At 47.8% G+C, this 15,429-nt stretch overlaps 1 protein-coding gene across 1 annotated transcript in view; it reads left to right on the forward strand.

Moving 5' to 3' along the window:
* The window catches only part of LOC129382404 (uncharacterized), a 50,920-nt gene extending 38,360 nt beyond the window's left edge, over window positions 1-12,560 (forward strand). Inside the window, exons 5-6 of the mRNA XM_055066281.2 lie at window positions 9,673-9,914; window positions 12,357-12,560. Of these exons, the coding sequence (XP_054922256.1) occupies window positions 9,673-9,914; window positions 12,357-12,560 (446 nt within the window). The remainder of the gene's footprint in view (window positions 1-9,672; window positions 9,915-12,356) is intronic.
* Window positions 12,561-15,429: the final 2,869 nt, after the last annotated feature.

Here is a 15,429-nt window from a genome sequence, read left to right on the forward strand (position 1 = left end):
ATCCAACCCACCGAAGTTCAGCGCCGACAACCGGCCTGTACTAACTTTTTCATGGTACAGCGGTGGTGACCATGCTTACGATGGGAAAGGTTAGCCTGACGTTATTTTTTGTCGTGTACGCGAATCTGTTCTCTGCCTTACCTGGTTATCTGCAGAAGATAGAATTTAAAATAACGTCTGTTCTTTTTTCCGTCTATACAGACTACCCCCAAGCTCTTATTTACAACGCATTTGTTTACTTCCAAGAGCAGTCATACTTCGGTGCGATATAAATGCATAGTGCTGCGTGAATGTTTGAAGTAAAAATGTGGTTGCTTAAGGGCTTCACCATTGTTGTAGCATATATAACGTGTACATAGCATCCACAAAAGACGAAGGGCAGAGATACTGAAATGTTTATTATTATTGTTAGGTAGGCGGTATTGCTGTCTCCATATTAATAATTTTTATCAAATTCGGACTAGGGTGGCGACACGAGAGGAATTGTATTTAGGAGAATCTGTCTTTTTGTTAAGATTATTGAAAATTTTGCTAATAGGAAAGAAATAATATTGCATACTTTGATAAACTTTTAAAAAGGCACTAAGGTGTCAAGCAGAATGGTACTGCCGACGCTGCCTGAAATACGTACACCACGGCACGAACAGTCTCACTACGACATTCTATAATAAACACAAGCATTTCAATCTAATTGCTGTGTTCGGTTGCGTTTTGCGGTTTGCTGGGACGTTGTGTTTACATAAGAACGCATATTGGCACCTAATTAATAGTCTGACGTAGATAAGGATTAGGCAAAATTATATTTACAAGATATATACAGAGAGGTCACAGGCAAGATGACAGAATAACCACAAAACGGGAACGAACTCTTTCAGTCGTTATCTTCGTCGTCTTGATGAGCAGCTGCTTCAGAATACGGGAATGGCATGCAACATAACCGCCCATGGTCAGAACGTCGTCTCGGCGCTTAGACAAAGGAAGGGCTGTAGGCTGAAACGCACCGCTTGAAACGGGACACATGCACGACATCGGTGAGGGGCACTGAAGATGAATGACAATCCAACGGGGTTATCTCGTATGTCACCTCGGTGAGAAGACGTAAAACCTAGTAGGGCCCGGAGTAGTGGGAAAGAACTTTAGAAAACAGGCCTCCGTGGCCAAAGAATGACCACGGAGCCTGGCTCGAAGTGAATGGTTCTGTGGTGGCTATCGTAACGGGCCTTTTGAATAAGCTGCGGGGCAGAGAAACCGTCCCGGGCAGTGGTACTAACCGTTTGAGCAAGAGCAATATTCAATTTGATATTCAATGTTTAATAGCAATTTGAGCGTCGCGAGAACATTCTGTAGAAGCGTGTGGAGCTGAAGGAAGTAGTGTCTCAAAAAGCTACGCGGGGTGGCGGCCAAACAAGAGATAAAAGGGGGGAAAGCAGGCAGTGTTGTGGCGGAACGAGTTCTATGCGAATGTCAAATAAGGTAAACTTTTGTCCCAATCACGTTGATCTGCTGAGACCTACATGGATAGCATCGTGGTTGAGGCGCTCTGTTAGTACATTAGCCTGCGGGCTGTAGGCGGTGGATAGTTTGTAACCTAATGAGCAAGAGCGAAGACTATCGTCTACAACGTTTTAAAGAAAAGAGCGATCGCGATGTGTGAGCAGCTGCCATGCAGCGCCATGGCGAAGGATGACGTCGTGAAGCAGGAAGTCAGCAACGTCCTTGGCGCAACCAGTCGGCAGTGCCCGTGTGATGGCGTACCGTGTCGGGTAGTCAGTAGCTATGGCGATCCATTTGTTCCCCCAAAATAGAAGGCGGAAATGGCCCAACTAGGTCAAGACCGATGCACAACAATGAATAGTCGGAATATCTATAGGCTGAAGTGGGCCGGAAGGCTGCAAGGACGAACGCTCGGGACGTTGGCAGGAGTTGCAACCAGAAACATACCCGTGCACAGAACGGTGAAAGCCTAGGCAAAACAATCGACGCCACACACTGTCATATGTATGGGATACTCCGAGGTGGCCGGCTGTTGGCGCATCGTGGAGCTAGTGGAGAAGAGTAGAGCGGAGGGTCGTAGGTAGCACAAACAGAAGTTCGGTACCGTCGGAGTTGTTATTGCGACGGTAGAGAACATTGTCGCGGATCACGAAAAGGCGAAGCAACGAATCGCAGGTATTAGAGCGCAGGCGATCGATGATGGATGGCAAGTTTGCATCACTGCGCTGTTGATTGTTTATATCGCTTAAGTCGGAGATGGTGAGGACGTAGGTGTCGGAATCATGGGCGGTAGAATCGGTGGGCTCCACGCGATGACGTGATAGGCAATCGGCGTCCTGGTGCATGACGCCAAACTTGTAAACGATATCAAAGCTGCATTCTTGTAGCTTTAGCGCCCAGTGACAAAGGCGTGCAGTCGTGTCTTTGAGGGACGAGAGCCAGCACAGCGCATAGTGGTCCGTCATGACCACAAAGGTGCGGCCGAACAAGCACGGTCAAATTTTGTCGACTGGCCAAGCTAGCGCAACGCGTTCGCGCTCAGTGATGCAGAACTTGCGCTCTGAGGGGTAAAGGAGGCGACTGGCGTAAGCGGTAACGTGGTGTTGGCCTTGTCGCTGCTGTGCGAGGACAGCGCCATGCCGTGTCCGCCGTGTCCACAGCAACTACATGTGTAGGTGCTGTGGGGTAAAAATGTGCTAAGATTGGAGGAGTGGTAAGCAATTTGGTGGAGCGTTTGCAATGGACTGGCTTGATGAAGTCCCCATGAAAACTTGCGTTCCTTTTTCGGGAGCTGTGTTAGTGGACAGGCTATGTCGGCGAACTTCTTGACAAAACGTCGGAAGTGAGACCACAAGCAAATAAAGCTCCGAACGTCTTTGGCCGAACACGGCACAGGGAACTCTTTCACGTCACGAATTTTGTCGGGATCAGGTTGGACCCCATAAGAACTCACACGGTGGCCAAGGACAGTAATTTCACGGCCTCCGGAGCTTCACTGCCGATAGGCGAGTCAGGTGGCTCTCAAATATTGGTGAAAAAACGATCAATTCATCCAGATAACAGAGGCATGTCAACCATTTGTAGCCACGAAGCAGAGACGCCATCATTCTGTCAAACGTAGCGGGGGCATTACATAAACCAAACGGCATAACTCTAAATTGAAGAAGACCATCGGGTGTAACAAATGCAGTATTTTCGCGGTCCAGGTCGCCGACAGAAATCTACCAATAGCCTGAGCGGAGGTCGATGGACCAGAAGTTGGTAGACCCGTGAAGACAGTCGAAAGCATCGTCGATTCGGGGCAGTGGGTAAACTTCATTGAGTGTGACTTTTCAAGTGCCGGTAGTCGACGCAGAAGCGCGAGCTGGCATCCTTCTTTACTTGAATGACAGGTGATGCCAAGGGACCGGACTAAGGATCAATGACGTTTTCGGTGAGCATCTTGTCGACCTCGCGCTGAATGACTTGCACCGCAGCATGGGACACGCGATAGAGACGTCGTCGGATGGGCTGGCATCTCCAGTATAAATCCGATGAGATACGATGGATGTCTAGCCCAACAGGCGGTCATCAAAGTAAGAAATGTCGTGATATGACACCCAAGGTTTCCAGAGATCGGCAGCATGTGCTGAGAGGAGAACAGGCGCCATCATTTTATTAAAAGTGACATCGGTTGAAATTGACGAGGAGGTGGCCGCAGCAGAAGACGAAGAATCGTCTGCAGCGAATGCAGAAATTGCATGCTCAACGACAGAAGAGACGTTGACCAGAGCCATGCCTACCAGGATAATTTGCGTGCACCAGCTAAAGTTCAGCATGGCCAGTGACACTGTGTTATTAGAGATGGTAATGAGGGTCTGGGGAACGGTGATATTTCGGGCCAATAGAACGACAGATATTGGAGTCAACAAGTACGCACAATCGGAAATGGAAGGTATGGAAGTCAAGTTCACGTATATAACAGCTTGAGGTGGCAGTGGAACGTGATCGACCGAGCACAAACGCGTTTGCCGTGTAACCGGACCGTTAGAGTGATGATGCAGGTCGAGCTTGAGCACAGCACTTCCACAATCAAACAGAGCGGAATGGTCTGATAAAAAGTCCTTGCCGAGGATGAGCTCGTGGGAGCACTGCTTGAGCACAGCAAGTAGTACAGTCATAGAGTGGTCGGTGATACTGATACCTACAGAGCACATCCCAAGGACAGCAACCGTTCCACCATCAGTGACACCTATGGGTGACAACGTGGGTGGAGGGAGGGCCACCTTGAAGCAATGATGAAGCTCTGAAGACATCACAGATATATGTGCGCCCACGTAAACAAAAGCAACGACCCGTACACCGTCAATTTTAACGTGTATTAGGTTAGGTCTAGTAGGAAGTATGGGCAGAGAATTTTCCGGAGAGGTTTAGCGTCACATCCGCGCACTGCATCGTCTAGTTTTCTGAAGGGTGACGTCCAATCGACGCCCACGAGCGGCGGGTTTGGAGCGAGCGAGATGACAAACAACGAGAGAGCGCCTAACGGGACTGGTGCATACGCATAGATGGTGAGCGTCAATATGACATAGAGGAAGCATCATTGCTATCTAAGAGTATGCGATTGTGTTAAACTGGATTCGAAACGGTAAGGATTGCTCTCAGGGTGACGGCTATGGGCAAACGGTGCATGCATGAGGAGGCCAGGACCAAAGGCTGTTGCTATAGCGTGTGACGTGACCTTTACGATGACAGATAAAGCAAGTAGGCCAGTCATCGGCAGTCCTTCGTTCGGCGGGATTGCGATGACGTAGCGGGGGCCCCTGGCATTGAGAGACTTGGAGACGGTCGGTTGGGCGGGAAGAAGCGACAGCCCAGCTCCTGACAAACGATAGCTTCGACAAGGGGTATCATCAGAGACGTAAACTCAACGGCACTGGAGCACGTTGAAGCAGGAGACATGGCCTGCATTTGGCGTCGGATAACCTATGCGACATGCTCCGCGGTGAGCTGTACCTGTGGTGCAGGTACGTCTTCGCACGACGATGTTACTGTCGTGTTTGGCAGTCGCATGAACTGGTGCGCGATGCGTCGACTTTTGGCGTTCTCAAAAGCTTTGCACTCTTGTATGATGGAGTTCACAGTGTTGCAGCCCTTGTAAAGAAGCAGATTCAGTGCATCATCTGCTGTCCCTTTTAAAACATGTACCACTTTTTCTTACTCCATAATTTCATCTTCAGCACCCCTTCCCAAAGCAACGTCAAGGCCTATCGAGGGTTGAAGCCATCACCTTCGGCGCAGCAAATTGCGAGGTCAGCTCCTACCTAACTGCGCCCGACAACACAGTCATGCCAAACATCGACCTGGAATTCGATAAGCAGCACCTTAGAAGTCTAATCGCACAACTGAGGAACCCCAAGGCTCTAGAAGCTAGAAGAATCAAGAAGTCCACCACGGTCGTGATACTCTTTGATGGTGGCAAGGTGCCAAACTACGTCACGTGCGGCCTCTATATTGTCAGATGCACGCTCTACCAAAGACAAACGGAGGTCTCTTACGCATGTGACAGGCTTGGTCACCAAGCCGATGTCTGCGCGACTCCCGAAAACGTGGTCTGCAGGGGCTGGGGAGTTAGTTCCCCATGCGCCCAACACCTCTGCTCACCGAAGTGCGCCTTCTTCGGGAGACCTCACCCCACGGTCGACAAGTCTTGTAAGCAGAGATTTCAAGTGCCTTACGTAGTCACACAGAAAATAGCGATGCGGCTACAACAAGAACTTTCCGCCGATAGGCGCGCTGTCTGGACATGCCGTTCAACGGCGGGCCGGGAGCGGATCCCGCGAGCTGGGCGTGACTAGGGCGACTTACTAGGGCTCGGCGGCTTGCATCCAGGAGCCAGCTGCCAAGGAAACTGAGTGGGCCAATCGAGTCAATGGATGCCCGAAAATGGTAAAGAGGGTTACGCCGCCAGAACAAAACGCCAGAATCACACAGTTGGAAAGGAAAAACGCGGCGCTGAAAGGCGCCAGCTAACAACTCAGAGCGGAGATGGCTGAATTTAGGTCGGCTAGTAAGCGCAAGGCTTCGCAGCCTTCACAGCCCCCGCAACGCGCCAGGGCTGAAACACCCATCGGGGTTCCCATAGAGGCGCCCTCCGCTTAAAAAGAGGGCCCTAGACAAGTCTGTTCGTGACGAGGGACTCGAGGCATTTCAGAATGAAATGAAGGTTATGCTAAAGTCCCTCAGCGAAGCGGTCGCGATGTTTAACGCTAAGTTTGACGTCCTTGACCGCAAGTTGAACGCGCTGGAGGCCAGACTGAGCATATCGGAGACTAGGAGAGGGCCCCTGGAATTTTGTGCTCTTGCGAACAATGCGCCTTCTCAGACCGAAATACCGGCATCTTCTGGCACCCAAAGCCTCCAAGCGGCTACACCTCATAGCATTTTACAGAATAGGCTAACAGGAAGATCTAATCATGGAGGCTCATCTTAAGGCAGGTGGAATTTGGCATGGGAATGTTGGAGTTTTCAGAGCTAGAGGGATGTCCTCCGGCAGTTCATTAGATCCCATCCGCAGAAGGCACACGTCATTTAACTTCAGGAAACACTTTCTGATGCGGTCCTGTTACCGGGTTAAAAATTGCAAGTCGTTTACGGCGAAGGAAACAGGGGCATCTGTGCGCTCGTCTTTAAAGGATTCATTTCCATTGCGCATGATTTTCTTTATACTCCAGCAAGGAGGATCGCTCACCTGTTGAAATAATTCGGAGTGGTAACCTTAAATGTAGCATCCTTATACTGCACATCTATAGTTCACTTAAGGATATAAAGCAGAGGTTCGCACTGTTCTTTAGCAGGCCAGCCGGTAAAGCCGCTGGTTCCCTCCTCGTTGTTGCCGGCGACTTCAATTGTTGCCGGCGACTGCCATTTCTGGACGTTCTTGTCACCAGACGCGATAAACCGCTCTCGTTCAGCGTATGCCCTAAAGACACTCACACTAGACGTTACCTGAACTTTCAATCCGTTCATCCTAAAGCTCACAAAAGGTCGGTTACTGCCTCCCTGCTCAACCGTGCAAACCGCATTGGCAGCAAAGCAGAAAGTCGTTTCACCGACATGGAGCGCGTAGCGAGGGAATCTCTCGGCAAGCGGCTATCCCACGTCTTTTTTGAGTGCATTGGAACGCCGCCTGTCCAATTCAGTCCGACTGGGTATTCCCCGGCCAAGAAAACGTGCGCCATACCTACGCTCCTGGGATAAGCGAAACCTTGTCTCGCGTTCTGCGCAGTTATGACGTAGAAGTGGCGCACGTGCCTGTGTGTAAGCTGAGCCAAGCACTCGCTGGCGGCGAGGACAGGCTTCCGAGAGAACCGTTTTCTGGCATAGCCTACAAGATACCCTGCGCAGATTGCGACTACGCATACATAGGTGAATCGGGCAACCTTAAAGAGACTGAGGTAGCATCAGGAAGATTTCGAAAGGAAGGAGCAGTTTCGGGGGTGCCCTTGCCGAGTACACGGAAGCAACGGGCCACAAGATTGACTGGGATCGCTCGAGTGTTATCGGCCAAGAAAGAAATCTGAAATCGCGGCTGTATCTGGAATCCCTGGAGATACAGGAAACATGTCACACGCTCACTCAATATGAGGGAACCCTCCCCCCGTCATACACACGCTGCTGACATCACGTTCTGCAGTATACATAAGCTTCCGTGAACATTCCTTCAACCCATTGCGAACAAGGTTTCCATAGGGAAGCCGAAACGTCTTTTAGATTTATTTCTTTTTAGTACTTCTTTTGGTTGGTGTCCGTCGTTTTGTTGCCTCATGCTTCATTACGATCAGACGGGCTTCCGTCGAATCCTCGACTTGAAGTTCTTTGAGAGCGCGAGAACTATTCGACTTATACAGTGCGCATTACAGCTCTTACTGTGGCATGGACATGTTAGTTTACGAAATCAGTCCCGAAGCTAAAACTGGAACACCAAGAAGTGGTTGAAGGCTTAAAATGACACGGAGAACAGGCTTAGAAATAATAATGGGAACAACATGCAAGACGAGCGCCGGCTAACTGACAAGTTTAGTTACTGCTTGCATTGGTGTCCTGCCACCATCACCGTTTCCTCCGATGTTTCCACGCTTTCTAGGATGAACAGATAAGTCCTACCTCACACCGTTTTGCATTACGATGGCGGGCATTACGAAGAATAACAATTCATTTTGCTCACAGAAAAGCTTACTACAGCGTTCAGGAAACTTTGCTTATTGTTAGTTGCGTACCTGAAAAATAAAAGGCTTGATTACCAGTACACAAAATCATTACTTATTGGTCCAGTTAATGGAAGATTTGTTTTATCAAATATATAGCATAGGACATGCATCTAGATGACACTAATTAGCCTTACTATTTTGCTCTTTCCCGATATGCGTTATTTAACATTATGACTGTAGTGACATATGTGGCGCGGGCGCCAGAAAACGACAATAAAGAACACTGTTGGCCTAGGCGCTGGCTCTGATTCAAGTGGACAGAGTGTTGGGCTTGATAGCCTTACATTAAAATTGCGGTAGATAAGCGCAAATTAATACCATACACAAAGAATAATGACACAAAGAACGGCTATACATGGCCGTTGGCCGGGCCTCTTTCGTATCTCTTTATTCATATGATAACGCATAGAAGAAACGTTGTGCTTTCATGACGTAAAAGTGCGGAACCAACGAATAGTATTAAAACACTAATCTTTAAGTTTTGTCTGTTATCCAAAATGTCGTACTTTATTGAACAGGTTGCATCGTAAATAGGTTAAAATTGGTGTTATGTGATGTAAAAAAGCGTTGTATGATTTTTTGCAGTGTCGCAATTATGCAAGATCATATTCGCTCACGATCGGCCTTTTGCTTGCAATAATGTGTTATTCTGCGATGATGTGATAGCGGTTTCAATTTTATGCAGTATCAGCATTGACGTATCGCTTACTTCATTTCCCGTTTTTAGTGGATGTTATATCCAGCAAGAAAAGTACCAAAATACAACTTCCATGGAACAATTTGAATACCTGTCAATACATCACAAGGAATCGTGTGTTATCAACGTCTTCAATTTAAAACATGAAGTAATACGAAAATAATGCAAAGCGAAATACGGAATAATTCTCACTGCTATTTGCGATTTCGTACAAAGCTAATTTTATGTGCAAAGTCCTGTTACAGGAAGGCGCAAACTAAAACCTGGATATACTAAGACTACAGCTCCGCGTCAATACATTTCTCTTGCTGAGAAATTAATGACCAAATCATAACTATTTACAAAGCTTTCGCAGGCTATCGCATTTCCTTTTATTTGTCGGGACACACTCTACATTCAGTCCCCTCGTACTCCGGCGATAATACGCACTGTTTGCTCCAGAACGGCGCACTGTGGCAAACAACCACTACATCCTTGCGACCCACCGGCGAAAATAAAAGTCAAAGCCTATTGTTTACAGCTATTGTGTGGTGATGGGCAAGGGCTTTGTTACTTGTGATCCTTCAAATCCTTCCTCTATATTATGCTGTACTGAACACTAAACATCAAAATGGGCTAATAATCAGAATATCCGTACAATGGAATTTTATATGTGCCAGTAAAACCATATTGGATGCTCTACATATTGCTGACAGTTCCGAACTCTTCTAACGTGCCTATTGGCACACGCAGCCGCGTCGCTGGAGATCCGTGGTTGCACCACATCGGACAGCATCGAACAACAATTCGACACTTGCCATCTGGTGGACCCACAGACGGACCTGGTGACTGGTTCACTGACCCCCCTGGAAGTTTACCAGCCGCACACAGTCGAACTGGCTGTACCCCAGGCCCTTATCCAGGAGCTGCAAAATTCTGGAAACAAAGTCTACTTTGGTGTGAAATCAATATCCTCAACAGGTGTCCCTTCAAAGGTTTGTGTGCCCTGAAAGAAATGCCACTGTTCTATGTTTTTTAAAACAAATCACAAATGTAAACCAATCACGCACCGCCGACGCTTAGTGAACAGACAGTTTAGGTTTTGAGTACGTTTTAATATATCAGGTGGTTACTGCGCATGCGCAGAACTCTAAACGACCCATAGCGTATAGCAGACGCACGCTATTTCGCGGATTTAGCGATAGCGTCTTTGAGTGGTGTGCGTAGTTTGCGGGAAACATGGCGCCGGTCCGGGTTGGCCGCTTCGAATTGAATGTGGCGTTACGTTTCTAAAATACACTTTGTTCCTAGCAAATCACTGCGTAAGCGTCTTTCGCTTAGTCTCAGACCGCTCCGACGGTAGAGTATTGTGGATAACCTTGCATAGGTCTCGGGATCGCTTCTCGTTTCCAACGAATCGAAGCCTAAACGAAAAGAAATGGATGGATGGATCAACGGATGGATGGATCGATGTTATGAGCGCCCCCTCTGGATCGTGACGGTGGGCTGCGGAACCTAGCTCTTGCTATGATACTGCCTAATGTCCAACCTAGGCTAAAAAAGAAAGAAAGAAAGAAAATACCTATTGACTCCCCCAACCAAATTTTCTAACCCCATATTGCGAACTTTGCTTTTGTACGTCCAGTAGGGCCAATGTGGCCTAAATCGATCGCTGGGCAGATGTCTTCACATTCAAATAAAGCGTGCTCCATCGTTTCCCTACCTTTACCGCAGCAAGCACACGCTTCTTCTTTTGTCTTATATCTCGCTTTATAGGTGCGTGTTCTAAGGCATCCCGGTCTCGCTTCGAAAAGTAATAAGCTTCTCTTTGAGTTGTCATAAATTGTTTCTTTCTTGATATCGTTTTTTTCTCTTAACAGAAACATTCGAGGTGTCAGCGCCACATATAGCTCCAGTCGGGAGATAGCCGCAACAAAGGCGTATGGTCTCTGAGATCCAAACATCTCGAAGGGCAACTAAAACTGTAACAAATGTGCGCAGCTTAGCGTTCGCTAGAGTTGCGTACGCTAAACTACATGGATGTATTATTAACTCTTGCTGCTGAGCACGCGCTTTCCTTTGTGACCTCTGGCTGCTGTGGTTCTGTGTGCTTTGTGCAAAGACGGAAAGGAAAAATTTGCATTGAAGAAGGTAGCAAACGCTCCTAAGAAAACATAAGTTCTGAATGATTTTACAGTACCAAAAAATCCCTTTTAAGGTCCATACGTGGCTTTCGGATCGTAAATACAAATAACTATAACATTAATTATTATTATTATAAACAGCTGCAGGGATTTGCGAGTTCATCAGGCATGACACCTAGATCTTGAGCGTTCCTAGCTGTTGTAAAGCCGCAGACAGCCGGTACTCGTTACTTAATGGCTATCGCACGAGACCGAGCCTTTTCTCACATGCAAGGACTGGTGTAGGCAATATGCATTATAAATTTAATAAAGTAGGTATACAGGGTGTTTCAGCTAGCACTTTCAAAATTTTTCATAGGTTGCTGGTGGCAGATAGCTCAATTGTAGTTTATGAGCCGGTCTACTTGAATCGGCGGACACTACTTGCAAACAAGACAGAAATGCAAAGTCGACTAATTAACAAGAATTGACTAATTACATTTTCTAGGTAAAAATCTTTCGACCCGTATTTCAATTTACGAAGAGTAGCAGTGCAGTTTGCAAGGCATTTGGAACGAATTGTCATGACGACACCAATTTCGAGATATAAATTCCCGAACTTTACGGAGAAATGCACTGGCGTTGCAGTTACTTGTGTGATCCTGTGCATAAAACCACGTTTCTTTAACAAAGTAACGAGAACGCCAGTGTATTTCTCCGCAAAGTACGGGAATTCGTATATCGAAACTGCTGTCAACTTGAAAATTGGTTCCAACTGGATCCGCCTTGCGAACGCTATGGCTAGAATTTGTATATTGCAATATGGTCCAGAATGTAATCGGTTAAAAACCTAATTAGTGAATATTTATTAATTAGTCAATTTTGCATCTCTATTCTTTTTGCAAGTATTGTTCCTCCGCTTCGAGTAGACCAGCTCATGAACTATAATTTTGATATCTGTCACAGGCAACTTCTAAAGATGCTTGAAAGTGTTCGATGAAACACCTTGCATATTCGTTACCGGTGTACAGAACAATTCAAAAGATATCGTAGGCCGTCCTATTCAGCGTTTTTGCTCGTGAATGCCTCTGATGCTGAGAATCCGTAGGCAGCGCTAACGGTCGGTCACAAACACCGGTGACTAATAAACGCCTTTGCAAGTGGTGGCGGTTGTTTGAGCCTACAACGTCAACCCTGGAACTTCCATCCCGTACCTTTCGATCAACTATGCCTGAAGACGCATCCCAGCAAGCGCTTCCTGCTCCATCCCAGCAAGCGCCTTCTCAGATGGTGTGCTATGGTGTGCCTTGCCAGAGAAACCATGCCATTTTCAGCGGCGCGGACGACACCGACGTCAAGGACGGGCTGACGATATATGAAAGGGTAAGCGCCCACACTAAATCGAACGATCCCGCCAAACTGAGCCACTTGCTCTTCTATCTTGCGGGTATCGCCAGTCTCTGGTACAACAGCCATGACACCAACTATCGGACGTGGTGCTCCTTCAAGACCCCTTAGTGGCTGTGTTAGGTCACCCTACAGTGCGCAAACTGCGAGAGGAATTGTGTTTTCGAGAACATGTACAGTAGTCGGGTAAATCGTTTACCAGCGGCCCTATAACGTAAAACTATTCCAATATGATTCTATTCCAATCTCCTGACGTCAAATTTGCGTAACCACCGACGCAAGCACCGGGCGGCCACCCGCAGGGTTGTCTGAACAGACCAATCAAACGCTCTCCTCGTTTATAGGAGGTCACTTTTGTTTGCTTGAAAAACGAATAACATTGCCTACACTGAGCGGCTTGTCGTATCTAATTGGCTTACAAGAGGAGAGTAGAACGCTCAAGTGGAGAAGCATTCACTGGGGCAGAGCCAGTGCACTGAAAATCGATAACCGGATGAAGAGGGTGGTGCCGGCGTCTCCGATTGGTCGGCTTTCCCTTACTTAGCTTGTGGTGGCTGGTCGAAAATCACGGCGGCATGCAACGGAAGCTTAAGAATGACGCTAAAACTGACCCTCAGCAAAGAAGAGTTGGCAGAATGAGGTGGTAAACGTGCCGAAATGGCTCGAAAACGTTACACGGCCACGCAAGAAGGTTTATTATACGCAAGTACACCCATTTTCTCCGGCAGGTGCGAGTAGCCAGCGTCTCAGCGATCGGCAGCAGCCATCATTTATCCCTTTCGGAACGGGGCAGCTTGCGGCTATTCCGAAGAAAATTCAGTTTTGTTCGGCATATTAATGCATCTTTATCGCGTACACGTCACTTTGACGCGGTGAGTTTGTGCGGTTTTGTGACGTCGCGTGACAGGCAGGTGAAGTGGGTGCAGCCCGAAAACTTTTTACCAGTAGCCGAGGGCTAATGGCAAAAAGGTGTCGAATCAGAAATAACCGTTTTTCTTTTTTCTGTCAAATCATGCATAATCAGGGTGTACACATCATATCAGATGGGGAGGTATCGCGGTTTTCGTGAAGACGCGTGACAGACAGGTGAAGTGGGCATGGTCGAAAAATGTTTTTGACCAATCGTGGAGGGCTGATAGCAGAATTGGAGTAGAAAAGTTTGGAATAGTTTTACGTTATAGCGCCCCAGCTACACAGAAGATGTACTGGACTTGACTAAGGAAGTCAGTGCAACGATGTCGGAGTCCGGCAAAATCAGAAACATCTTAAAATGTATAGAGGACGATGCTTTCAACATACTACTGGCCATGAATCCTCGGTCCGTGACAGCCTTCATGACTTGATGCCAAAGCTACGAGGAGCTACCCAGGCAGCGCCCGTGGACACTTGCCCTTCCTCACGCGATGACCGCGTTTCTGGTTTGGCTACCATGACCAACTTGTCAAGCGCTGCTTGCTAAAATTAAAGCGTTCGTTCGGGAGGAAGTTGCACACCAGCTGTCCTTGATATCCTTCGCTCAGTCACTGCATCTCCAATAGCCTGTATAAAATGTTATGCCTCCGCTCCGTCACGCCATCCAGCAGGAAATTGCCGAGGTCTTGCCAGACCAGAGCCAGCATCTTATTGCGGCTGCACCCCTAAGCTACGCTGACGTCGTTGAACCGACTTAACAGGTGCGGGTGGCTGCACCACCCAGCTACGCTAAAGTCGCCGCAAGAAACCAGCCACCCTCTTCAAGTATGCCACTCTGATCTGCCGCTTCGTGCGTAGAGCCCCACTGCCGATGCGCCATGCCGTCATCTCAGCAGCCGATTCCTTATGTATATAACGAGTCCTGTGGTATGGATGGGAGCTGCCCCAACGAGGCAGTCGCGCACTCCCGACAACCGGCCAATTTGTTTGGCGTGCGGATACGCTAGTCAGGCCGCGCGTTTTTGTTATCGTCTGCAGCCGACTAGTGCCTCACCATCCGTGACAAGCCAGTGCAGCCAACCAAATTACGGCGTCCTGTTGACTATGTCGCCGACATTGCTCCCTACCGCAACTACCCGCCGTTCACCTTCTCCCGCCGTCGCTCACGGTCGCCTATGGGACCTCGCCCCGTAACTCGGGACGAGGAAATCTAATTGTCGCACTCCAAGAGGCAAGGGCTGTGACAACGTCGAAATGTGAAAGTCCTCACCGGAGTTCCTCGAACGTAATCGAAGTGTTTGTTGACGGCGTTCTCGCAGCTGCACTCGTGGACACTGGATCCGCCGTTTGCGTTACGAACGCTAAGGTTTCCTGCTTACTTCGAAAATTCATGACGCCTCTTTCTGGACTGATCCTCCACACAGCCAGTGCTCAGAATGGTCACCCCAAAGAGGCTTGCACTGCTCGTGTTGTCGTTGCCGACGTTCTATACGCCATGTAGTGTGGGTATTGCAAGGAAAGATTTTAATGTGCAATAGTGAGAACCCTTCAATCATGTATGTTACCTGTGAGGCTGACGTGGCAAAGGTCGCTTAAGCGTTTTTCTTATCAGCACATGGACCACCAAAATAGAGTGTTACTTGGCAAGTATAGCAACTGGAAACATATTAATATGACTTCTCTTGTTTGCGCTCTTCGGTATAAATATTTTGACACTTTGACATTCAAAACAGCTATTTACTGCTTCGTCATCTGAACCCTTTTTCTGCCAGCGATGCTGGACTAACCAATAATGAGGTTTGTAATTACCTGTGTAATGGCTGTACTAAGGGAGTCTGTAGTGCCTTATTTCTCGATGTAGATTTAAAATTTACTGACTTTTATGCCATGCCCTGTAAAATGTGCAACTTGTGCACAGACTTGGTAAAAAACAGTTTCTGTGCCACGCTATAAGTATGGCCATTGCAGTTTGCATTGGCAGTTTTTTTTTTCAAAGCTTCGTTTTTTAAACTCTTTTGGCTTCTTCGTATGGCTATCGTTAATAGATTACAACCTACCGTGTCTCCGA

Source organism: Dermacentor andersoni, chromosome 6 (assembly GCF_023375885.2).
Source record: "Dermacentor andersoni chromosome 6, qqDerAnde1_hic_scaffold, whole genome shotgun sequence".
Taxonomy (NCBI): domain Eukaryota; kingdom Metazoa; phylum Arthropoda; class Arachnida; order Ixodida; family Ixodidae; genus Dermacentor; species Dermacentor andersoni.